Source organism: Salarias fasciatus, chromosome 23 (assembly GCF_902148845.1).
Source record: "Salarias fasciatus chromosome 23, fSalaFa1.1, whole genome shotgun sequence".
NCBI lineage: Eukaryota > Metazoa > Chordata > Actinopteri > Blenniiformes > Blenniidae > Salarias > Salarias fasciatus.
In genome coordinates this window covers 5,724,950-5,751,449 of record NC_043766.1, presented here as the reverse complement: position 1 = coordinate 5,751,449, position 26,500 = coordinate 5,724,950, and the positions used below count along the sequence as shown (strand labels likewise).

General features: G+C 42.8%; 2 protein-coding genes across 2 annotated transcripts in view; one reads left to right on the top strand and one right to left on the bottom strand.

Moving 5' to 3' along the window:
- Positions 1-22,259, top strand: part of scfd2 (sec1 family domain containing 2) — a 100,787-nt gene extending 78,528 nt beyond the window's left edge. Inside the window, exons 6-9 of the mRNA XM_030082952.1 lie at positions 4,888-5,033; positions 12,353-12,487; positions 16,919-17,038; positions 21,936-22,259. Coding sequence (XP_029938812.1) covers positions 4,888-5,033; positions 12,353-12,487; positions 16,919-17,038; positions 21,936-22,028 — 494 coding nt within the window. The 3' untranslated portion in view covers positions 22,029-22,259. The remainder of the gene's footprint in view (positions 1-4,887; positions 5,034-12,352; positions 12,488-16,918; positions 17,039-21,935) is intronic.
- Positions 22,260-23,164: 905 nt separating this feature from the next.
- On the bottom strand, positions 23,165-25,481 carry rasl11b (RAS-like, family 11, member B). The gene is made up of 4 exons (XM_030083082.1): positions 25,222-25,481; positions 25,076-25,132; positions 24,901-24,977; positions 23,165-24,406 (listed from the first exon to the last, which is right to left on the bottom strand). The coding sequence occupies exons 1-4, from the start codon at positions 25,334-25,336 to the stop codon at positions 23,912-23,914; spliced, it is 744 nt and encodes a 247-aa protein (XP_029938942.1). The 5' UTR covers positions 25,337-25,481; the 3' UTR covers positions 23,165-23,911.
- Positions 25,482-26,500: the final 1,019 nt, after the last annotated feature.

The window sequence follows — 26,500 nt, the reverse complement described above, 5'->3', positions numbered from 1 at the left end:
AATGAAAACCCACAACTTCCGTCTTTCCTCTTTCATGCTGTGGTACAGTAGCAACGCGGTTTTTCCTCAGCGGCATTCCACACAGGATTACCACGTCTGATATAAACTCTTTGTAAAACTGCTTTGCCGCATGCCTTCTTATCCCTTTCCATCTTAGCCTCTCTAAACACACACACACACACACACACACACACGCACACATACACTCATTCTTATTCTCATACTGGAGTAGAATTTTTGATCATGTTTCAGAAAAAAAAACCCTGGATATTTATACGCAGTCTCATTGTCTGCATTCCTGTGATAAGTACGGGAGTGATTACTTCTGATTGTAGTTGACCAGAGATGGTGAGCTGCTGCAGTGTTTTGAGGGTTGTTCAGGAAACTGGCTATGTTTTTCTAAATTAACGATCTCCTTGTTCTTCAGTGCAGACTGTTTTTCCTGGTAGCAGATTAGCGTGGCAGTGGTCGTGGATACAAATATTGATTTAAAGCTTATTTCCAATCTAGAGATGCTTTTATTCTGTTCAGTTTTGGGAGAATAAGGGGCGCAGCTGTCAATACTTATCAGGAGACATCACATAGATTAATAAAACCCTGTAGTTTTTCCTGTTTACCCAAAGACACATGCTTCATGTGTATTCGTTACAGCCCTGGCATGTTTCTTTGCTGGGATTGGAATGTGTTTTGATCCTCATGTACATCCTCCTCCTTCTACGGTGACTCATTAAAGCGGGTGAGTGTCTAATAATCCGCAGCTGAAAATAATTCTTCACAAATGCACCTTCCTAATTTAGAAAGGCTTGTTCACCTCATGTGTGGTTTCCTCCCACAGTCCTGAACGGGTGATCCCAGTGTGAGTGTGTTTGGTTCCCTGCCTCTCTGTGACCTGTGACTGACTGCAGACCTATACAAGGGTGGATGGATGGATGGATGGATGGATGGATGGATGACTGTCGACATTTCATTCCTGAAATGAAAGAATTCATTTACATTTTGTTAATGTTGATCTCTTTTGTTCCTTTTGGTGTTTTGATGAGGATGATGGTGATGGTATTTGAGAAACAGTGTTCCATCCATTTGAGCAATATCACACTATAGCCAAAGTGGACGAGAGACACATTCCCATGTTCCTTAGGCTGTGCCTTCCACATCCCTAAAATAGAGTTTCTACTCCCCACTTTGTGCGCATTTTTAATTTATTTTCACTTCCTGTTCAACTCCATTCATTCGTGAGACATTCCTGTGTGCTCCTCTGGTTGGTTGGTTGCACTTTCTGAGCGTCACAGGTTACATTCGCACTTCTCTATAGTGACTATTGCTCACCTCCGGCTCTGTTAGATCTAATTAAGAAAACCCTCAATCAACCGTTTCCTGCGTTTGCCTTATTTGGTCTGTCTCTCTCTCTCTCTCTCGCTCCCTCTCTCTCTCTCTCTCTCACTTCTCCTTAATCTCTCAATCTCATTGCAGTTTTATTAGGACTGAGTCAGTCTCGGATATCACTCTGTTGCTGTCTAAATAAATTAGTGACAGTTGACTTGTTCAGGAAGGATAACAGCGGAAATGTCACTTGCTCTCATGTACTGTGCAGGTAATGTTGTTTATCGGTTCTCGTCACGTGCCTCACGTGACGGAGACGTTTGCCGGAATGAAGCCAGACGTCTGCACAACGGCCACGCACGCGGTCTTCCCTCCGACTGATCGAGAGTTCATCCCCCATATTTGCGTGAGAGTCATCTCACAGCGTGTTGTAAATGTGGCGTGGTGCCGATCTGATTGGCCGCATGGCAGTGCCGCCTGAGATGAATTCAGACGCAGGTGTTCAGCATCGCAGCCAGGCTGGATGTTCCTGGATCAGCACCTGGAGGAGGATCTGCAATTCCATGATCCACATCTACACCACAGATTGTCATGAGGGTGTGTGTGTGTGTGCGCGCGTGTGTGTGTGTGTGTGTGTGTGTGTGTGTGTGTGTGTGTGTTAGGATGAGGGTCCTGCATTAAAAGGCTTTGCCACGGCCCTGGACCTCGCCCAGCCCCTTTCCTGTGCTATACTGTATACTTTGGCACGAAGTCAGCGGACTTAGCTGCCAGCTTTCCCCTGTACCCACCTGAATCCAACAATTTCAGCCAGGAACACATCCCCAGCACACACAGATTAATTGAAAAATTTCCCTATAGCAGCATATATACTCACATAAAACCCCATGTGCCTTCTTTTTGTGTGTATGTGTGTTTTGGCGGGTGTGGGGCGGGAGGTGCTTTTCTCCTCTGACAAAGATGTGGGCTTTATCTTTCCAGACACCTGCAGCCTTCACGCTCAGCTCAGCCAAAAAGCCCCACTGTTTTTTTTTTTTCCTTCTTCTTTTTCTTGTTCTTCCTCTTCTGACGGTCTACCTCACAGTCAGGGCGGCGCAGGAGAGAGCAAATCATTGAGCCACACACTTCACATTCCTGAAGACGGCAACTCAAAACAAAAGACCTGCCGTGCTAAATTTGATATCATCTATAAGTGAAGGGAATGGAACTACCGGAAAACAAAAACAGATATCAAGATCTGACAAATTCAAGCCGTTCAGCGTACGTCGTATTACTGTGCTGACACTGACGTCTTTCTCTGCACATTTAACATGATAAATAAAACTTAAGTCTGCATGTAGGTCATTTTCCACATTGTTAAATTTATTCTAAAAAGGAGTGAAAAGAGATATAGCTGCCCTTTAAGTCTATCAGTTTACAGTGCAACATGTTAAATGCAGAACATTGTTGTGCATGAAGGTAAATTTTTTCCACATGTCCCATGAATGTGAGATGTTATCTTCAAGATTTGCTCATAGCTCACAGATAGTGTATGTGTCTGTCTTTGCTTTAATAGCTAAAGTATGGCCAGCTCTTATGATGTTATGTAACGCTGAAGTAGGAGTTTTAATTGACTCGGGTTCAGCAGAAACCCAGTAGTCAAGCATAACCCTGTGAGTTTATCCTAATTAGTTAAATGAAATTCATAGCGCTTCTTCGTCATTTAAGCTGTGCTCAACTGTGAACAGGGTGCTCTCTATTATGTCTCAGAAAGAGATGGACTTTAGATTGCTATAGTCCACCTCTCTCACTTCTAATTTAATTCAGTTTTATAGATAGAGTGCCAATTACAACACAGTGTTCTCCATGTCCGTAATATTACAGTGAAAACATGAAGCTGTTGTGCTGCCCTACTTTCCTCATTCCTGTTCTGGTGTTGCAGGTTTTTACATGGGTCCACACACATTTTATATTGACTCAGGATGTTTTCATGGAGTAGCAAGAAATCTGAAGTCTAAATAAGATCTTGCTAGAAATATTTGTATTTTATATCACATACTGTATATAGAACTTAAACTCCCAAACCTGGAGTTGTCTTGGATTGTAAGTTTGACACAGCATATTAAATCTAATTTACCATAACTAAGACTTTAAAGTACAGTCATCATCATTGGCAATATATTGATTTCAGTGATTGTGGTTGGTTTTTGTTTAGTTTTTTAATATTTTCTTCTCCTTTTTTTAATTTACACAAAATAGGAATATACTGCAGATTTGCAAGAAGATGAAATCGAACTGTGCTGGAGAGTAAAGAAGCACAGTAGGCTTATATGAAGTTCTCCCCACCAATAAAGAACTTCATATATTACTATAATGAAAATAAAAATAATAAAGGATGAAGGAACAACAAACACAGAAACAAAGAAGTTGATCAAAAATAGTCACCTAAACGACAGAACATAAACATTTCTGTTTTTTTTCCCTGACAGGAAGAGTCCTACATGCATGTCTATTGTCTTAGACTTCCTTGATTTTCAGTATATATGGGTGAAAGATCAGTAGTGTCCCTGTGTAGAAAAACAGCCGGCATTAAAACAGAAAAAGCGGTTTTTGCTGTGGTTGACCAGGTTTACTGGCACTCTAATGAAGCTGCTGTGAAGAGATGGACTTAACACATCGATAGGGGATTACAACCCGGAAGAAAGTCAAGAAAGGGAGTTGTATCACACTAATGCAAGATATTTTGAAAAAACTATGTTGACATTCCAGGATAGGGGAAAAACTTGGAGACATAGATCCATCTCTTAAGTTTAGCGCTCACCTCAAGACTGTGAGGAGGCAGGAGCTTAAAATTCCAGTCGATGTAAATCAGTCAGAACACGGAACGACTCTCCACATATGAACCATGTCGAAAGCTCAGCAATGATGCTGGAGTCATCAATGTTCCTGAAGCTTGTTACAAGTCTCTTGTAGTCTGGTGTGCTGATTCAGTGTTCAGGTGTGTGTTTATATCTTCTATAACACAGCTGACCTCGGCGCTAATAGAAGAAACCACATTCCTGAGCTGTGCGAGAGGAAAACGCAGGTGCCCGTCGACCTACTTTGCCAACAGTATTATAAAACTACCACCATGCTCCTCCCTTCTTTGTTCCTCTGTCCTCTCACATCTTCTGTTTTACTTCCCTTTAATATTCCTTTGTTCTTTTTCCACCTTTCCTGTGCATTTCTTCAGAGAGGAAGGCAGCATTAGCTTTTGATTAGACTTTTGTATTGAAATGAAAGGGTTCTTGTGCCCTCGCTCCCGTGCATTAACCGTGGTAATTGTTTTCAGCGCACACCCAGCTGAGAAAATTACCTACAAAAACCAACATGTTATATCTCACTGCCAGCTATTCTTGCAAATACAAATGTTTTTTGTGCTTGTGTAAGCAGCATGCGGTGCGACTGATGGTGTAAAAAAAAAAAAAAAAGAAGTCCACATACAAACTGGGTAGTCGGACAAATGCTCACTTCTTTCTGCTTCTGTATGTAGTCTCAGGACCTTTTGTTGTTCGGCAAGAACCCACCCGTACACGTGTGTTACTGTTCTAGGTTGCGCGGACCCTGCAGAGCTGACCACAGAGCGAGCGCATTCGGCAGTGGAGGAGATGTTCGACACCCTCCGAGGTCTGAGCCACACCCGAGACCACCTGAAGCAGCTGCGCTCCGTTTACGCCACCAGCGATGGAGTTCACCAGGTCTGATGCAGCACGCACACGGGATTTACGTTGCAGAAGAGCTTCTTGGATGCACACCATCGCACATTGTCACGGCTTCTGTTAACATGGTTTTTCTCTGGTCTTGCGTTTACCTATATTTACCCTGTTGTTGTGGTAGTAGCACATGTATAAATTGAGTGGGGAACCTCTGACCTTTGCCGCCTTTGTTGTGCTACAGTTTACATCACATGAAGCTACCACACAAAGAAGGTATTTACTTTAAGAACTTCTTCTGAGTCTGTGTCTGTGTCTTGGAGGTTATATAACTCAGAAGGACTTCTCTGTGTATAAGTCTTTGTCCTCTTGAAAAGCCATTCCCTATTGGTATAAACTAGCCAATGATGGCTGACTCCTTGTAGCTGTCCTCCACTCTGATTGCATAAGATTTTTTCAATGGATTTTAGGCCAGGATCATAAATGTCACACTAAAACATTTTTCTTCAATCGAGGTTGGATTTTTTTTTTTTTTTACTCTACAAAAAACACAAACAAAAGTAAAACACTGTGGCTGAAAGTGCCATTGTTGAAAGTGCAATGAAGTTTGAGCAAAAACTGAAAGGACTGCTGTGTCCTTCTCATTTTGTCATTTGTTGTTTACACCTCTTGAACTTCCTCAGACATTTGTTTTCTTTTTTCAATTCTTACATAAGTCTTTTTTTTTTTTTTTTTTTTTTTTTTTTTTTTTTCAAAGCAATGGCATACAAATCTTTTCTTCAAGGAAGAATTCTACCTCTTCGGTTCCGTTGTGAAATGAAAGGTTTGAAATGTCTCTACCCAACAAAGCTATTTATGCTATGTTATGTTATGTTGTTATGCTGCAAAAGGTGGTTACCACCACCACCTGGCTAGTCACTACCTTTCTTAGTTGTAAAGCTTTTCACAGGGATTTTTTTGTGTGTGTTAATTGTGATAGGTAGCTTAGCTTAGCTTTGTTTTGTTTTTGTCATGTTAAAACGTTCCAATTTCCCGTTTTCTCTGTGGTGCTAGGTTCCTACAGGAAAATTAAAATTTGACATCTGTTGTGTTTTTCTGCTCTTTACGTGTTGTTCACGTCGTACTTGTTGTAATCCAAATGTTTGTTTGTTTTTTTCCTGATAAGCAGATTATCATTTCTACTTCTATTGTGCAGTGTTTGGTTGTAAATAATGTCACAACCGGGGTAATTCCTAGCCGGGGTGGTGTGGCTTATGTCTTGTGCAGCTGCATCATACTATTGAATATCATTTTTAGAGTGATGTAGAATTTGATCTCAGCTGAGAAAATATTCAAATGATGGCCCTCTACAAAGTAGAAAATTGATCATTTTCACACTTAAAGTGAGAATATTTGCTAAATACGCAATTGAGAGGTTTTTTTTTTTTTCCAAGAAGTCTCTGTTTTGTGAGTCTAAAGAAGCTTTTTTAAAGTTTTGTGAGGGAATAAAAATAATCTGTCATTGCTTGGAACATCAAAAAATGTCAGTGCTGAATTTCAGTGCTTCATTTCCATGTTCAGGCAGTTGAAGGACAAGGAGAAGTGCATCATCCTCTTGCCGTTGCAAATCAGTCAGCACCTTTGTGCCCGTGTGTGTGCTTGTGCGTTTGCATTGTGTCAGGACAGATCTTCCTGTTCCTGTTCCAGTGGAATGATGAAAATGATTTTTGTGTTGGAGGAGAACAGCGTGATATCTTCCAGCTACGGCCTGTTCTTGAGAAACATCAGAAATCCAATAGGCTGTGTCACAGCACGCGTTCCCCTCAATCAGTGATGCTTGTGCCTGTCGGTCAAGATGACTTCCTGCTTAATGAGGCCACTGGTCCCTTTCTCAAGGTTTACTCGAGGAGGAGACTTGAGGGGATGGCTCGGTCTGTTTCGTTTTCTCACCTCTTCTGATAATGTGACTGTTTTTCTCACGTGTTCACATGAGTGTTTAGTATTTGGTGCTTGTCACACACAAGAGGATAGACAGCATGTCACTTAAGTGTTCCAGTGATTGTTGGAAAAGCAGACATGGCGAGACATCGAGCCGTGTCTCGTCCGAAAATATCTTATTCCTGCTTTCCGTCGCTCTGTGTTTTTACATTTTGTTTGTCTCACATGCACACTGTGATTACGCTGTGATCTGTGCGTGCTTGTGTTGCTTGCAGCCGAATGGGTCAGAAGCCATGGTAATGACTGACATGATGACAGCAAACAGAATTGATCCTCAGAGAATGCAGCTATGGGGGGGTCAAAATGCTAGAATCGTGTTAGAATGTACCCCAAAAAGCCCATGACCATGAAAAAGAGGTTTTGAAGTTTTGAAGAGCCTGTTGGACAAAGTCGTAGCTACGCTCAGACGCCCGGGAAGAGCAGAGAGCCATCAGAAAATAGCAAGAACAAAGCTAGGTCAAGATTTTTCCAGGATCCATTCAAGTACATCTGCAGTCTTTTGGAGGAACAGGATACCATACCCCATCAAGCAAGAGTTGGAAAGCTCTTCTGTAATAAATCAGGTTGTAGATTGAGCACAAGCTCCAGACCAATCGGGGTCTCTTACCAAGTCTGCAAGAACAAGCCAGTGCATCTGCCTTCTTCGACTCTGAGGGCTCTACAGGAGAATCACCCTGACTCTTCAGTTGGAAACCATCAGCCTGTGTCACATGCTGGAGATGGTGTGCTTTTCGTTCCGGCTAAAGGACTCCCCAGATCCAATGGTAAAAAAAAAACAAAAAAAAACTACAAAAACACCAAGATCTAGATCATACCTGTAGGAAATAGGATGCATCAAATGATGGGGAGTAAAAAGTCAAGGCTGTGAGCCAACCACAGCAGTCAAGGCAGGTGGACAATTTTGAGGCTGCCATCAATAGAAGCATCACATGGAGTGATTTGTGATTTTTCCCTCAAGCAAAGTAGAGTTTACTGATCAGATCAGTATTCAATACCCTCCCTATCCCCTAAGAACACACTGCTGATATGACACAAACTTGAAGTACACAATTCCTGCCGGCCAGTGTGGGAGACAGGAGGACGAGACATTGAAAGTGGACTGAGAGGTGATGGAGGCTGCCTCCATCCAGCTGTTCCTGAAGACTCTCAGGCGTCTGAAAGATGAACAAGATGAGTGAACACAAACCTGACAGACGAAGCGAGCAGGGGGGCATTTCGGCTTTGGTTTATAATGAACACACATTTGTGGAATGACAATCAGTGATTAAATTGTGAGTTCTGCCGATGAAAAACCTAAAATGAACGTGACTAAAAAGAATCCTCTCAGTGGGCTCCAGCACCACTCAGCTTTGTTTTGCTGGTTTATTTGCACTCAGTAGCATTCAGACCGGCAGACTGCCACTCGCTTCTCTGTCACGTGTGAATTCGTCATAGACCAGCACTGAAATAGCATATTTCCCAAGAATAGCTCGTGCTGGGAGTAAGTGAACGCTGTTGTAACTCCTGGAAAAATACATCAATGAAATATGAGTGGAGAGCCCTTTAACAGCTGGAGTCTGATGCAGTCTGCTGAGGTGAGCCAAGTGGTGCTGAAGTGAGGTTTTTTTTTCTTGTTTAGAAAATATAGCGATGGCAGTTTAACTATGGAAAAAGTCTGAAGTGTGAAAGATAAGCTGTAGATTTAAAGAAACCGTGTAATGAAGTTTCATAACCAGTGAAAGCTGATGTATATATAATTCACAGTCAGACTGTGCCACGCGTTGCTGTATGACCTTTTTAATGCAGTAGTTTCCCCTCTCAGCTCATGCATCAAACACAATGATCAAGCTGAATATGTGCAGCTTTTACTGCACAGACACTGCGGTGTCAGAAAAATAAATTAAAAACTTCATGACCATGAAGGTGCTGAGGGATAACATACACAAATTTAACTGATTGATTTTTTTTAGTAAACTGACTGAAAAGTCCTGCTTATTATTCAAATTTTGCTCCTTCAGATCTCGTGATTTCTTAATTTGATTTAAAAAAAAAAAAAAAAAAAAAGCAGTCTTGTGCATCCGAATGTGAAATTGAAATATTGCAGCAGGCTTAGCGTGGACCAGGTGGCATCCTTGGATATGGGGAAAAAATAAATTCCTTTAACAACTGTCTCCAATCATATTCAGCTAAAGTTGCTTGTACCCTTCCTCAGAGACAATTTTTTGGGCCGGAGGGAAAATATTGAGGGTTTTTTTTTTTTTTTTTTTTAGGTTTTTGTTTTTTGAGAAACTTTAGTTGTACAGTGGAAAAGTGTCAGAAACTTTCTGCATACAATGTCAAAGAAATTCCCCGATGAACAAAAGAGATGCATATAAATGGTACTTGTTGCTGAAGGTTCTAAAAACTTCTATTTATATTTGTGTTCCAAACATGTCAAAAAATAATGTTTTGAAATAGTTCTTTGAAAGAATCAAAAAAGCTCAAGCAGCCATTTAAAATCCACCTTGCTTTTGTGAAGGTCTTAGAAGACATGCTTTGTACAGCTCCTGTGTGTTTATGACAGGATTTTGTCCAAATTATATTCCAGTCTGTTGTTTTTCTGCCATGTTGTTTTGTAGCATTACCAGCAATTTGTTCATCCACCTCTTTACCAACAACACTCATGGGGAAACTTGACGAAAGTGTGAAAGTGTGCGTGTGTGTTTTATACTATAAGTAACACTGATACTGTTATTTCATCATGTGATGGTTTGAGGTGGTGAATTAATGGCGCAGCTTTGATATTTTGGGGGATTCGGTTATAATTGAAGAGTGTGTGACTGTGCCTTGGTTTTATTGTTTATGTCCACGATGTTGTCGCGTGTTGCTTGCATTAGTGTATCACTTAGCCACCGGTGAATCACGACTCTGTTTACAGTTCAGTTCGCGTGCGAAGTTTGGCCCATCACCAAAGTGATGTTGGCAGAGGTGTGTGTTATTTTAAATAATTACGTCAGGGGATTTTCAAAGGTCGGATTTAACGGCTTCGCAGGAAAAGATGAGTGGGGAGGCTATGAAGTGAGTTTTGAGGTTGGTGAGCAAGGCGCAGAGGCTTACATTCAGACATAAATCTTTCCATTCTAAACATTTTTTTCTAGAGTCGATCAGTGGTTGTGTCATGTTGTAGACACTCAGACCACATTAAAACAACTTGACCCTTCTGTGCTATGACTATTAACACCACAGATGCACAAACTCACCTTCACTTGTCAGAAAAAGAAAAAAAAAACCTGTATGGATGGCATATCCTCCCTTGTTGGTCCAGATCTAGATTCTTTGCTTGAATGGGGTCTTGTGCAAACTTAACGAGACCCAGGGAAATGGTTACCTTTTGATTAGAGTCAGAGAGTGGTCTGGATATGTCATACTTGTAACTGGCATGTGACATGATGAATCACAGTAAAACATGAAGAGGTGTGAGCAGAAACACCTGGACGCATTAAGATTCAAACGCTGCGGCTTGTGTGAGCAGGTGCTTGGATGTAGCAGTGGAGGCTTGGTGGACGTGCTCCATTCAGATGTGTTTTTGACAACAAGCAGATGATGGGCTTTCCTCCTTATTTGGATGTTGTTGTGGCACCCTGCCATGGACGTATCGCTAGCTCCTGCCTCGTGTAACAATGAAAAATGCTCCTCAGTGTTGGAGCATATTTGACCTCTTTAGTTTAAAAGGTTTCGCTATTCAGAGGACTGACATCCGAACACTATTCTGAGTCTTATCAGTGTCTTTATGGTGGAATGGAATGGAAAAGCAAAGTCACCAATGAATTCTTCTCATGTGCAGTTAACACAATGTAGATGCTACATTTTGTGCTAGTAAGTAGTATTAATAAGTAGGGTTTTTTGGGAGGGAGTGCCCCCCATAAATCATTCTCAGCTGCTGAAGTTCTGCAGATTCAGGATCATGAAGTTACCATAAACTAGTTTTACTGAAAGTAGTGCAAGAAGTACGTTATTTTTTTTCTTTCGTGAAATCTTGGCAGGACAAAAACCATGGAAAGGCAGGCCTGATCTGAGTGTCTGCTTCAGCTTAACCTGTTCATGCAAATGTAGTCTGTGGCATTTTTTTTATAGATTAGACAAAAGCATTTTTATCACAGCCCACACACACTTATTTACGAAGAGAGGAAATGCTACATGTTGAGGTTGAAACTATATCAGGACATTTAAAAAAAGCTGGTATGAAGTAAGTTCACCTCAGTGTCACTTTAGTTCTTTATTTAAAATAACCTGACGGTGTTTCAGGGCCGAGGAGACTCTTATAGTTTTCAGGTGAAATGTGTTTCCATGCTTGCCTCTTAATGACGAGCAGGCCAGTGCAACACCCACACTGTTTTACGAAGGAGCCATGCTTTTATATAATGTGGAAAGGCTGATCTGGCATCATGTTGTTGAAATAAATGAGTCTTTGTCTGAAAAAGTCTGTAATAAAATGCTGGTTTTGTTAATATTTCTGTATTTTTCCCTGACAGATGTTTGCAGACACATACACTGATGCTGGCTTTTGTTTGTGAACAAGCTGAAAGATTTATCAGCTTGTTAATCTTGAGGATGCAGCATCTATCAGGAGGAAGAAAAACATTAAAAGATCAATTTATGGTAACCTTACTGCCTTGTCTTAGTTTAACTCAGACCCAGAGAGGATGACTGCATCTCTGTTGTTTGTTTCTGTTTTTTGCTTCATGGACACAAGTTATTCTTGAGGATTCAGCGATCTGCCGAGTTCACTGACTGTTTATCTTTCAGACGTCTTATGAAACTCATGTAGTGAAGCCCACTTTTCTGTTTGTGTTGCTTTTCTTCTTCTCTTTTTCCAGTTTATTCCATTGCTTAAATACCAGGTGAAACATTTTCCTGTGCTCATGTCTGTATATTGCTGAATGATCAAACTTTTCTTGAGCTGGAGCTGCAGAGTATTAGGCCTGTTAGGCTCGTGTTGGATTACGGTCATATCGTAATGGCAGGTTGAGTTTTGTGGGCAGTTTTTCTTCTTTCGTTTGATTTGCCCCACCATCGCCCACTCCTCATTTGCCGGTGCGCTTTTTTTTAGCCACTTTTATCACACGATGATTCTTTTGTCTGTGAAACTGATGTTTGAGCTCCTCTTCCTGATGTGACTCATGAATCGGTGGCCTGTTAAACTTGACCAGAGCTGTTTATAACTCAGTGTCTCTCACGCCCACTGCAGTTCTGCAGTGGTTGCGAGGCTAAATGCGGGGTCCGCTATGGAAAGCGCGTTGGCGCCCACAGTTTGCCAATCACCGATTCATACACACATAATTTACCTCATTCATGTTTTTATCTTAGCAGAAGTGTTTCAGTCGCTGTTGTCGTGGTTCATATTTGTGTGTTGCGTTTTTGTCTTACAGGCCACATACCGTCCTCTCCTGAAACAGATCCTGGAGGAAGTCTTCCTTCCCGAGAGACGTGAGTGTCCAGACATCGAACACATGTCCGGCGGCCTGACAGACCTGCTAAAAACCGGCTTCAGCATGTTCATGAAGGTGAGCCACTGAGGAGGAACACTCCAGCATTTGTATAATGTGACCGGGTCCTCTCCCTCCCACTGCCTGCTGCGGACAGAGGAGGGGGATTGTTCTGCTGCCTCAACATGATCTGCTTTGTCTTTCCCTGGTCAGCATGTTGAATGACAGTATTGACTTTAGCGGGATAATTAATCAAAACACTTGGCTTTTCAAAGTCTACAGCCACACATGTGATTTCAGAAACACTTTGTAAAACAATAGTAGTAAGAAAAGCACATCACCTGAACTGCTTATACTAAGGCATACTTTACAGGATGAAGAGATTTGTGTTTCACCTTAAGTCAAGGACGAGAAAAACTTTCCTGCAGCTCAAGAACCTAACAGGACTTTAACTTTTACATATATTGTGTATCTGCAGTGAAATATAGATATGAAGAACATTTCCAGTTTCCAGAACTTAGTATGTAAAGGTTTGTAGTCAGAAGTACCTGGTCGGGTGAGTCATTAGCTTCTTGAGGGGAACTGTAGTGAAGTTTAGCTCTATGACAGGCTGAATACATGGATGAAGCACAAAACGAAGCACTCCCGTCATGTCCTGCTATGAAAACACAGACAAAACACTTCAAGATTTTATCAGATTTTATTTTTCTTGTTCATTTATTTATTTATTTATTTATTTATTCATTATTCATTCATTCATTCTGGTGGGGGGGCTTGACTAACAAATATACAATTCTTCTTAAACATCTTGGTGAGGTCAGTTTACGTCATCTTAAAAATGTATCATAGACTGAAGAAATGTGAACAACATAAATCCAAAAACCTGAGAGTATCCATCTCTCGTCTGTATTGCTTAAACAAACTTTGGGTCACAAGGAGGTTGGATCTGTTTAAATTGACTTTTCAAAAGGAACGATGCACCATGGACACATCCCCAGGCCATTAAATTGAAAAGACAAACCGTCACACACATTCACATGTACAAGCTACATTATAAGGATATTTTTGAATTTTGGGAAGGGTTTCTCTGCAAAGCCGGCACAGAAAAACTCCAACCCTGGCTGTGAGGTGAGAGTTCTGATGACTGCTTCACCATACTGCCTCTCTGAAGACATTAGTCTTCCTGTTTCAGACCTGTTGCGTCTGAAAATAGCAGTGAAGTCTCCCTCTCATTTTGATGACAGAGCCGGCTGTGCTTTATGAGATGGAGCTAGCATGCTATGCCTTCCAGTCTGGATCACACCCAGCGTTGCACTTCATGGCTGAAGAAAAGTGCAGCCTTTTCATTTTCACCTTTGAGCTTCAAGAAAGAAAACACTCGATTCAGCATAGAGCATTACTAGAAAACCAGCAAATAAAGTCTTACTGTTTACAAACATAGAGGAGGGATCCTTGAATGCACCATGAATTGACCGTCCCTTTATTTACAAAACGGTAGTATTTTCTTTCTACCTTCTTCCTGGCAGGCTGTGGGTGACAAACCCTAAAGTTTTACAGACTTGTTCAGGATCCAGATTTGGGTGTAATTGGATGTTTTACTGCAGAGGAAACCCGGTGTTTACCAGCATGCCACGCGTCCAAGACTTTACTAACTCTGGCATGATTTTGTACATCAGACGGATGTGATACATTTTATGATAGTACAGATGTCAAAGGCAAAAATGTATCTGTATTTCTTGGACTACAGTCTTAGAAATGTTGTTACAGACAAGAACAGTCAGAAATGTTCAGTCTGATGCCCTTAAAACATGAATCCAGATCAAATACCACTTCAGAGAATCACATTAATCTTGAGTTAAAACAGAATCCTCAGATGACACCAAACCCAGGTCTTGAGGGGCCTGAGCTTAATAGGAACAGAAAAGAAACGTATTTCAATAAACACCTGTTTGGAAACCATCTTTTATACTGATCGAGCCATCGAGACCAAAAACCCACTTTTAAAACACTGGAGTGGGATTCACAATGAATGGAAACTCTCGACTTACGTTTATGAATAGTCGGTATTATAATGCCTTGACTCATCCTCTCAGTTATTCATTCTGTCTGTTGCAGCGTTGTCTCAAAAAGTTTTGAGAGCCCTCAGTGATGAGACGGACAGACTCAAATATTGGGGTTATGTGAATATTTTGGTCAAATGTTTTTACAACGACTGACACGCCGCGCCGTGGGTCGTGTATATCCACCGCACACCGGATCTCTATCCGCAGCCTGATTACTGCACATCTGGGCCTGCTCAAACCAATGATTACCCAGGGGCAGGAATTAGACAGGTTGTATAACCGTGGCCTGGATTTTGCACATGTTAAGAAACTTGGCCCATGATGCAGCCATTCAGTCAGGCTACGCATAGAAACCTAAACTTGCAGTTTTTTTTCCTGCAGGATTGCTGTACACTCCCTTTATGCAGTAAAGCACTCCCTTATAAAACTTCTATTTTTAACCACGTCTGCTGCGAACCCTGCTGTTTATCACTGAGCACACCGGACCCTGCTGTTTGGATGGTGACCCCCCAGAAGCCTCTGTAGCTTCACAGAACCTTAATCTGTCATATTAAACCGTCTGTTGTGTGTCTGTTGTACTGTGTTTGGTCTTTAAATCAAACAAAGTCCCGGTTGCGCATTAGATTTGTGCCTCCTGCTCCTCCAGCCGTTATTCAGCCGTAATTCCACTGAATAACAACAAGCAAAGTGAGGGGTTTGCGCACAGTCGTGGAGAACAGTCTGAACTTTGCATAGCAGCTCAGCTGAAGTCTTCGGAGCCTCTGATCTGTTTGCTGTGTTTAAAAAGTACTACAAACGTTCTGCCTGAAATAAATGATTCAGCTGTGATCTTAAAGAGAGCAGCCTGCAAGTCTGTCCCCAGTGGACCACAAGAATGTGCGTCAGCTTTGCCCGGGGAAATACAGAATAAAGCCCACTGTGTGTGGGTACGCTGCCCTGTGGAAGCTGACGTCCACTGCCTCTGATCCCTCTGCATCCCTAATCCATCAATTATCTGTGTGAAGTCTGAACATTTATGATGAGAAATCTGAACCTGTTTCTGTATATTAGAATATCACTTCTTATCAAGCTTCACTCAACTTGCATCCTCCTTGCTTGTGAGGCAAGAGGGCTAACCACTTCACCACCGTGCCACCCTTACCTGGTGTCAGTTTGAATCATTAAACAAACCACATGTGATTGCCTTGAAAAGTTCATCAGAGGTGCTGAACTTTAGCTGTAATCTCACAAGCACTGATTATGTACAGGTTGAAGAAGTGACAAAAATGAAGAGGAAAAACATTAGGAGAAAATAGTTATTCAATTCCCAAACTGGCACAGACAAAAATAGCATCAAGTACTTTAGCAGCTTCTGCTTGTTGGTTTGGTTTTAGAAATGAGTAGTTTCATATTGTGTGAATGGGAAGAGTGTTTCACTCACAAGGTTTTCCTCAATAGACGGAAGACCTTTTCCCCAAAATTGAATTTGTAGATCCTCATTGTTTTTGTTTCTTCTCACACATGCTCTGCAACGCATTTCCCTTGGCGGCTCCTCCTCTCCGTCTCGCTCATGGCAGCGCACATGGTCCGCCTAAAGTGTGTAACTGCATTAGGTTACAGCACAGACACTGATTCGCTGGCGCATCGCTGTGTCTCTGATGCCGTCCGGTGCCAGTGGACCCGCCTCGACGCTCAGCATCCAAACACGAGCAGAATTCACTACAAAACATTAGTTCGCACATTTTTCCAGAAAACACATGTTGAATCATTGTGGACATGCTTCGGCCCAGCTGACTGCCGCTTCACGTGTACCACCACTCTCGCCTCAGGTCCACCCCCTGCAGCTGTGATTGCTCGGTTAGCATTCACAGGCTTGTCCTGTCTGCCACGCGCTGACCAATAGCTGGAAGGCTCGCTCTATTATTCCCCCGGCAGCGTATCACACTCAACAGATACACCAGAGCTTCACCTGCTGTGTTTAAAGGCATATTTTAATGGTTATAACAACAAGCAAGGAAGGCACAGGGGATCTTTACATGTCCACATGTGTTGTGTAAGTGTGTGTGTGTGTGTGTGTGTGTGTGTGTGTGTGTGTGTGTGTGTGTGTGTGTGTGTGTGTGTGTGTGTGTGTGTGTGTGCGTGTGCGTGCATATCTCCTTTCATTTCATGCCCACATGTCAGCCATTATAACACCAGTTAGAGGAGACATCACCCTCTGGGCGCCGTCTGCAGCCGGACTCCGCCGCCTTCAGCATCTCCACCTCACCGCCGGTGTCCAGCTGAGCAGTGAATCAGCCGTAGTTCTCAGAGAAGTGCAAAGACAATAACAAAGAGAGGAAGTGATATAAAGTGTTCCTCGAACTAAACTGATTGTTTATCGCAGACAAGACTATAACGAGGACCAGAATCAACAACTCTAAAAATACAGCGATCAGCCACAGTCACAGTCTCCTCTGTTCACTTGCAGGTGAGCCGTCCGCATCCCAGCGATAATCCTCTGCTCTTCCTCTTCCTGGTGGGAGGGGTCACGCCCTCCGAGCTTCGCCTCATCAAAGAGATCGCTGCCGCACAGAAACCAGGAACTCAGGTCGGTTCACATAAAGTCAGCAGTGTTTTACACGGTGTTTGCAATTCTGCTGAAACATTTCCCTTTGTGATCAAGCATCATCAACACGGATTCAGCTCATGTAAACAAATAACATGCTGGAAAGTATTTTATTATTGTGAACTCCCACAGCGTCTCGCTGGAGCCGAGCTGAACACTGTGCAGGGCATGTGGGATCGTTGTAGCGTTGTTTTCACCTGCTGAGATCCCCCAGCAGTTTAAAAAAACAATTTTCCACAAGTCAAAATGTCAGCAGGAATTCTTCTCTTGCACACATTCACCACCAACGCAGCTCTATTACTGAAATATGGGTGTGGTGATGTCTGCCACATCCTACGTTTGACGAATTCAGACATTAATTAGATCCATGCAGCGATCAGTCTTCAGTCAATATCTACCAGAGTTTGTGCTCTGAAAAGGAAACCCAAGACATTTTATAAAATGTATTTGTTTGTAGCAACATATGTATTTCCACAACTTCAATGCAGAAAGAAAATGAAAAAAATAAATCTCTTTTCTGTGTAAAGTCCATGGAACTGGTTATAATAAATAAATATAAAAAAAATAAGAAAAAAGCTGAGGAGGAACACTGCATCATCTCTCACTTCCACACAGTAGACCAAACACCAGCTGAGGTGGGTGAGGAGGTCTGAAGCCTAGTTCACACCGGATGTGGAACAGATCCGGATTGGAACCATCACGCCACGCAGGCACTAGCCACCATTGTAATTAACGGCTCTGTTTCCCTGGGCTGCGTTTCACTTGTGGCTTGACGCTCTCCGCAACCGCAACCGAGTTGCGGGTGATCTGACAGCAGGTCTGTTTTCTCCGCTTTCGGCTGCCAACACGCAACGGATTAGTTAAAAGGTGACGGACTCGTGAAGGCACAGACGACCGGATGCCAGTCCTCCAAAATAAAAATTCCCCTTATGTTCAGTAACACATAGGCGTCTGGTGGGGATGGCAGATCTCCACGGTGGCGCTCCAGATCCAGGCTTGAGATCTGACTGACTATCTAGAAATTAAAAAACAGGTTCTTGACATTCAAACAAATCTCGTAGAAAATTAAGAAAAAATGTTACATTGGGGTCTGTTAGGAGAAAATGTCAGCACAGTATTAATACACCCTCCAGCTAATTACCCCTCCAGCCACCGTGTGGACTCAACCAAAATTAACTAAATCTAAATTACGGTACATGGGATCTTAAATAGATTTCTACATTTTACTTGCTGTTACATTATGCAGAAGGATACAAAAAAAAAAAAGAACGTGTAATGGCCTTCAAACTTGTGTTTCGTAACACTGCTGGCGTTTCACAGTGCAGACTGAGTTCTACAGGGTAATGTGATTAAACGTTAGGGTTAGGGTTCACTGTACTCCTCACTCCACCAGATCTGTTTAACTGAACTCACTTTGTTGCCATAATATAAAATGTCTGTAATGTATCGCTGCAGGAATGAGCTCTATAATCTGGAAAGAGGGCTGAATTTGTGTGATAAGGCCTTTTGGTTAACACAAGAGACACAAATCTGCATGATTTATTCTGGGAAATTAAATGTGTTCTTATGAACCATTGTTAAGATCAATTAAGTTTTTTTTTTAATGTCTTGATATCTTCTTGCTAAACGAGGCTTCCCCAACTGTCTGGGACTAACTGTTTTTTATGTGTGTTTATGCTGATGGAAATGAATATAACCTACATATATTGACTGAAAGAGTTTTAAAGGACTGCTCAGGTCTCAAAAGACATTAGTGAGGGAGCAAAGTGTATTAATGGCATTTCAAGTTGCAAGTTGGAGGTGAGGCCTGTGGTGCAGGCTGATTTTAAGCCAACATTAGCTTTACAATGTACATTACAAATGTTTTAAGCTGCTGCTTATATAATTATTTTTTTTCAGCAACAACCAAAAAAAAAATAAAAAAAATATTGGTATGCCCTTTTCTTCATCACACAAGTTTATTATATGCACCAGTTCATAAACCAAAGTACCCTGAGTGGTGGAGAGATCCATATGGCAGATGTAGGTGATCCAGAAGGGGGGCATGTTTGGAAGTGATCCACCGTCAGATTTCAGACTGGCCCCGACAAAGATCAAGACTGAGCGAACATAAGCACTGACCTACATACACAGGTGCTTCAGATCAGGTGTGAAGGTGAGAGCGTCATCCGAGCTTTGCGCCGATTATTGCAGTAATTACATGTAGGTGTTGTGTCTGCCTGCCTGTGTGCGCTGACTGCTCATTACATATGCAGTCTGCACTTACAGGCAAAACATGCAGATGAATGCAGTTTCTGCGGGTGAGAGGAGTGTCGGGAGGACAAGGGGGACGCCGGGTCGAGCCGTGTGGGTTCGTCTTAATGAAAGGCTTTGAGAAGGAGGCCAGAGGCAATGAAAGGCTTGGCAGGGATCAAAGCCTTCCATCTGTAATCAGGAGAACGGAATAAAGACGGGCTTATATAATAACTGCTGGTCCGCACATACGCGCTGACCTCGGCACACACATGTTAACTCCTCTACATACATGTGAAAAATTATATGGACAAACAAGACATGTGTTTGCATGACGGAGCTGTTCCGAGGGAAGGAACCGGGCGCTCATGAGCGGCTACACGGAAAACAATCTGCACACTGCTGGTCTCTCCAATTGGACCGGATTCCTCCGAGACATGCTCACGGTGCCACTACAAACAGGCCTGCTGCCAATTTTAGGTGCTGACCCGGAGTTAAAGCAACACGGCTGCAGAGAAACAGAGCGTCACTGTTATACAACATAAGAAAACTGCGGTTTTGATTCCAACTCCAGCGCTACCTCAGATAAAGCCCTGTGCTCTTGCACTTCAGTTATGTATGAAAACCCAACATGTTTCATGTTTTTATACTGTGTCTGGATCCAGAGATGTTGAAAAAACATATCCAGCACAGACAGGACACATAATTTGTCATATGCTTAGAGACGATCAGGACTTCTAATGTAGGAAACAAGACAATTGGAATAATGCAGTGAGGGTAATCTCGTCCAACAGACTGTAGAAGGTTTCATATTTTTCATATTCTGGATTCCTTGAGTATCCACGTATGTGTGATGCACATTATCGGCAATACATTTACTTCATTGATTAGATCATCAGCTGGAATTGTTTCCCTTTAACATGTGAGCTCAGATCAATGTTTCTAAGAAATTCTTTGTTTCTGAAGTCGAACCTCTTTTTTTTTTTTTTTTTGCTCTGGATTAAATGCAGCAAGAGCTGCTGATATACACATAAGGAATGGAATGACTGACCATCTTTTAAACAAAAAACACCTGAAAAATCACAACATGCTATGTATAAATCAAAGTTTACACAGGTAGTGATTTACTGCGCAGTTAGCGTTGGCAGTTTTCAAGAAAAATAACGTCAGCATGAATTTATTTAGACTTGAAATAAAAGTTTAATACAGCTCCTGTAAATGTCTGGATTGTTTGGATAGCTGCAGACAGGTTTGTATCCGTGGTTTTTTTATAGAATAAACTTGAATCTGAGCAACATAATTTAGGAGTGCAAAGTTTGCAAGAGATCCATCGAATCAGTCACGTTGAAGTGAACTGGAACTCTCTATCAATGCATTTTACGTTATTAGTACTGTTGTGCCACTCAGCTAATAACAGTCTATCATTACTTCAATACATAAAGCTTTGACTCTAAAAGACACTAGAGTGCCGTGGTGTAAACGGCTCTCAGAGAAAAAGAAGACCACCGGGCTTACGGTCAGGTCAGAGCCGCCATCAGTGCCTTATGGACTTCAGACTCATCTGGACATAAAGCTGCATAAATCAAAAGCTTTACTGTTGAAGATTCACTTTGCCAGTAAGAGTAAGATTTGCTCTGATTGGCACAGATGGTATAATTTGTTCTGTCAAACTGTTTTTCTCCGAGCGTGGCTTGAAGCCGCATTGTATGACTCAGCATATGATGTGTCATAATTACAGTGTCTCAAGCATTGTTCAACAGCTAAGAAACAGTGAAAACACTAAAAAAAAACATTTCATGAAAGTGAAAATTTGGGAAATGCAGATGTCATTTGTCCTGTCTGCTGCTTACAGGTCCATGCAAAAGGTCTGCAGTCATTATTTGTTTCATTGTATGGAAGAAAACCTTGCTCAGCTTGACTCCCCGACCATTACAATGAGCTCTAAACTCTCTTCAGACATGCTCCTCCTCATGTAAATGCGATGATGGCTTCACAAGTTGGTGCCATGTCTGAATAAACACTGCTATGTGTGTTGGAAGCACGTGGACCCAGAGCATGACAATTAAAGTGTTCTGCTGTAATTTCACTGAATATTTACTGAGTAGCATACTGTAGATGTGACATTTTTGTTCGTGATGACTTGTTGATTGGTTGTCAAAGCTTTCTATGCTTTGGATATTTCAGTTTAGCTTTCAAGCAATTTAATGTGTTTCAACTTCAGTGTACTACTGCGATGTTGGATGTTTGTTTGCTGTTTGTGGCAATGGTTGTATGGAATTGAAGATTTCAGTAAATAAATTTCTAATGAGGTAGAAAGTCTAAACTGAAGTAACATCCTCAAAAAGAGTTACAGACATTAGCGACTCCAAAGAAAACATTATAGTTTGAGAGCTGCGCTGATTTTTTTTTTCTTTTAAGATTGAAGATGAGTGTGATCTAATGCAAAACCATTTGAGTGGAGGTAATTAACTAAAATTAGCTGAACACATCAGCTGCTAAAACACCTGATGCAGCCACCTTGTTGACTACTAATTTCTGCATCACTCCTCACACGGCACTATGCTCATTTAAAAGTGACAGGTTACACACCGTGGCACGCTGTAACCTTAACGAACGCCTTGTGTTGTTGCGTTGTGCTCTGGTCCAGGTGCTGATCCTCTCCACCCGATTGCTGCGACCAACTGATATCCCTGAGCTGCTCTTCAACACCCAGAGGCTGACGCCTGATATTGGTGTCTGAACCGGCGTCACGTGGCAGCGTGTGCACATGGACAGACACATGGAACTGCAACGGCCTCGCGGCGAGAAATTAAAGAGGGATGGAATAAATAATGACGTTAAGATGCATAATCGCATTCCTGTCCTGTTTGTGTCAGGCAGAGTCTCACTGTGGGTGTCACAACAACTTTGTCAGCTATGTGTGAGACGCTGTTTGCACCAAATGTTAATGTAAAGCAATAAAGTCACTAAGTTTTCACATTACCCTCGTCTGATGGTGGTTTTTGTGTGAGTGTGCACACAACGCATGCGTGTTGGTCATTAGTCATTTCCAGCCAGGAAGTGTTAAACGCAGACCGTGAAGGTGCGAAATGGCCGGAGCACGCTGTCGAGGCACAGACGGTACACGCACACACCCCACTGGTATCATCACCTGGCAATGACATATGGTGCAAAATAAGAGCAGAACAATTAGCTAATCATTTCACACTGGCCACTTAGCGCTTAATGTCCTTACACCTCCTCTACCTGCTGGACACACTCAGAGTCTCTGCTCCCTTTGCTCGTTTCACCAGTCTACACACCACCAGGTCACCTGGAAAACAGGAGCCTCGTCTCACCTCGTCCAGCAACTTCGGTGGCTCGTCTGAGGGCAACTGGATGTTCTGAACCCTGATTCACAAACACTTCTAATGTACATTCGGGTATTTTATTGGAAAAGCACAGTGTCATTTTCTTACCTCCAACAGGATTTCAGTTCTCAGACTGATGATACAAGGTTATGGGAAAACCATCCTGAGCGCCTCCGCAGCAATTTCAGCTCTGGTTACCTCGCAGGTTTTCCTCGCTACCTGTGGTCAGAGCTTTTTGACTGATGAGGAGAGGTGGGAGGCAGCTGTACAGTCATATACCCAATGTTTAAATGGTATTCATCACTCTTGTGTACTCCAAAGCCTCTTATTAGAACTTCTTTTTATTCACGGGTCAGACTTATTTCTGTGTGCGTCATTTTCTTTTCATAGTAGGAGTGATATTTATTTCCAGAGATCCAAGGACACTGCAGACTTTCTGTTGCTCTGATAGTGCAAATGATGACTACTTATTTGACGATCACTGCAGACGTCTGTGCTAGAAGAAGGCAAAGAGACACATCATTTCAAATTCATCATTTTATTGTGCACAAAAGGTGAGTCTGTAACCGATAAATAACAACAGGCCCTTTGGACTTTTCCTTTTCATAAAGTGCAGCAGTGATAATAACATCCAACTCATGCTACATACTCTGCTGTCCCGTTGGACCTCCACCCTCTATGATCCCACCCTCATCATACCGTCATGGACAATGATGGTCAATTCAACAACAACAAAAATACACCGCAAACATTGACATAAAAAAAAAAAAAAAAAAAAAGATCAAGCACAAACGAGGCTGCACAGAGCCCGGGCTTAAGTGGTTGGTATAATAATACCAGCATTCAGTGGTGCCATGTAGTAGCAGTCTGAATAAAGAGCCGCGACAATGGGACACAGCTAAAAATAAGTAGTCCTTGGGCCCTGCTGTTGCCAGGAGAGATTGATTTACATGGTTTTTGGTCTTTTTTTATATGCAAAGAGTTTGTAGTTCAGCCGGTGTGCACCAGCTGCTTCATGTCCTCAGGTGTCTTTTCTCTCCTGAACAGGTGCCAAACTTCACAGCCTCTCTCAACACGTTGTTACCTGACAGAAGAGAGCCCTGCCCGCCCACGTTAACTCTGTCACCCCACTATTCAGAGGCCATTCACCTCACATCTGCACCCTTCACCCACACCGGCGCAGGACTTGAGTGAAACACGGACCGTGTCCATCGTCTTTCCCAGCTTCAATGCTTTCTTTCTGTGGCCGCTCTGGGTCACTTTCATCGTGTCCTCACACTGAGGTGACAGTCCTCACTTTGGCCGACAGCGCCTGCTTGAAGCGCCTTTTCAGGTCCTGCATGTTGGGAGATTTGGGCCTGGGAATCAGAGGCGAGCGCCTCTTCTCTGTGGTGGCACTGGCAGAGGAGGTGGAGGGCGGCGGTGGCGTCTGCTGCTTGCCCAACTGGCAGCACAGCCTGTGGAAAGCACCGTGCACCTGGTTGTAGTCCTCGCTGGCGGACACCTCGAAGAAGGAGCAGCCCAGCGTCCCCGCCAGCAAAGGGCCCTGCTGGGAGTCTACGCGCCTCAGGTGCAGCAAGTCCGCCTTGTTGGCCAGGAGGATGACCGGGGGCACATTGGCGCCGCCTGTGCGGACGACCAGTTGGTGCAGCTGATCGATCAAGTCGAAGCTGCGACGGTCGGTCACGGAGTACACCAGCACCACGGCGTCGGCCCACTGAATGGAGCAGGACACGTGGTCGGGGAGGCTGATCCCGTTATCAGTCATCTGAGAAACACAGAGAACCAGAGGATGATTAAAAATTGCCCTTCTCTGAAAGTCAGAATTCGATCAGATTAAATATCTTCTGACTTAATGCAGCTGATCTTTGTCAGAAACTGTAGTGCTGACTGGTGCAGACAAAAGCTATAGGATTACTCTGCCTCAACAGGGAGGTGTGTGGATGACTGAGAAGTCTGGATCAGGGTATCATTTACTCTGGCCCCAGACATCCATTAGCCTAAATGGGAGATTAGACTGCCACAATGAAGGGCTGTACTTCAAGAAAAAAAGCATGTACACACGTTTGGTCTCGGATGAATGCCCAGCAAAGACCAATTCAGATTATTTTAAACAGAAAGAGTTTATTTTTATACTGGCTGGTTGTTCTCAGCTCCTGGACTGATACCCATAAGTCAGATCTGTCTCTTTATAATTATAATGAGCCATGAGCAAAATAGTCAAGTTTGAGTGCAGGAGAGGTGAAAAAGGTGAGCTCTCACCTCCGCACCAGGAGTGTCCTGAACCTGGATGGTCACCTGCTCTCCGTCCACCTGAACCTCTCTGGAGTACAGACTGCCTGCACAACCGACAGAAGCAAAGCCATTAACACCAGCTCATGCCAGACACTTGCTTGTATTTTTTCTCATGGTATTCTTGGAAACGTGCTTTACTTACCAGCGTTTCGCTCGTAGTCTCCGATGAAGCGCCTCGTCAGAAACCTCACCACGAGCGCTGGAGTCAAGAAACGGGAACATTAATTCACATGACAACAGCGAGGCGGAGAGTGGAGTACAAAACGGGTACTTTATGAGGGTTTTTACCTGTCTTTCCCACCCCGCTGCCTCCTACCACAGCGATCTTGATGACCCGGTTGGGCGCAGGGAACTCGGGCGCCGGATACTCAGCGATGGTGGTCATGTTCTGGATCAGACGCATCTTGTTTGTCGGGCTCCGTTTGATTTAAAAACAAATCCAAACTAAAACTGATTAATGTCCTCTAGAGGATGTATAAAAAAAGAATAGAAGTGATTGAAATTAATCCAGCGGTTCACAGTGAGGATGAGGAGGAGGACGCGGCAGCTCACCGGGTGAATGCTGCTGCGGAGCGGCGCACCGCGCCTTTATACAGCCGGAGCGCCGCGCGCGCCTGATTGGCTGCTGCTGCCCCCCTCCGCTCCTCGTGAGCCTCCGCCCACACGTGGATGTGCGGGCCTGAGGGGGAAGGAGACACCCCCTCCGCTACAGGTGGTGTCCTCCTCACAAAGCAGGTTATCCACTGTGGAGAGAGAGTTTCTCCACCAATCCATCCGCCCGGCGCTTCACCCGGAGCTTCGCCCGGTCCAGCCGGGAGTCAGGACCGATACGAACACAAACAACACGAGACATAAACGGTGATCAGCTGGCCCACAGGTTTCTGCACTGTGGAATAAATCAGAATATATGAAGAAAACCCCAGCACACAAGTCCAGGCAGAAAGGTCCAATGAATTGAATAAAGTATTATCTATCTATCTATCTATCTATCTATCTATCTATCTATCTATCTATCTATCTATCTATCTATCTATCTATCTATCTATCTATCTATCTATCTGTCTGTCTGTCTGTCTGTCTCTCTATCTATTTTTTTAAACTTCTGTTTAAACGACTCAAGAGGTTTTTTTTCACATCATGATTGGTGGAGAAATAATAGAGGTGTGCTTGTTTAGTTATTTGTATTACTTTTGCACTCAGCAGAAATTAAACGAATTACTTTTCATCTGTTTGTGTGTTCAGCTGGTTGGTGAAGCCCTGTTTTAATCTCACCATGAGAAAATTATTTACAGTTTGTATGAATCTGCTTTTACAACACTGGTTTTATTATTTGCTATAAGCTGCAAAGTGGCAGTGTTTTGATTTGAAATATTGGCATTAATAAATTGTTTATGTATTTTTGATTTTTAAGATAAACTGGTTCATAGTTTCATTTTTTCTTTCTTATCTACAGTAATTTTATTTATTCTTTGAGATGCAGATAAATCCCCGTGTTGTGTCGTGACTTGTTGATACATGCCCACTAAACCTGGGACTGGTCCACACAGGGGGTAATTACTGCTGAGGC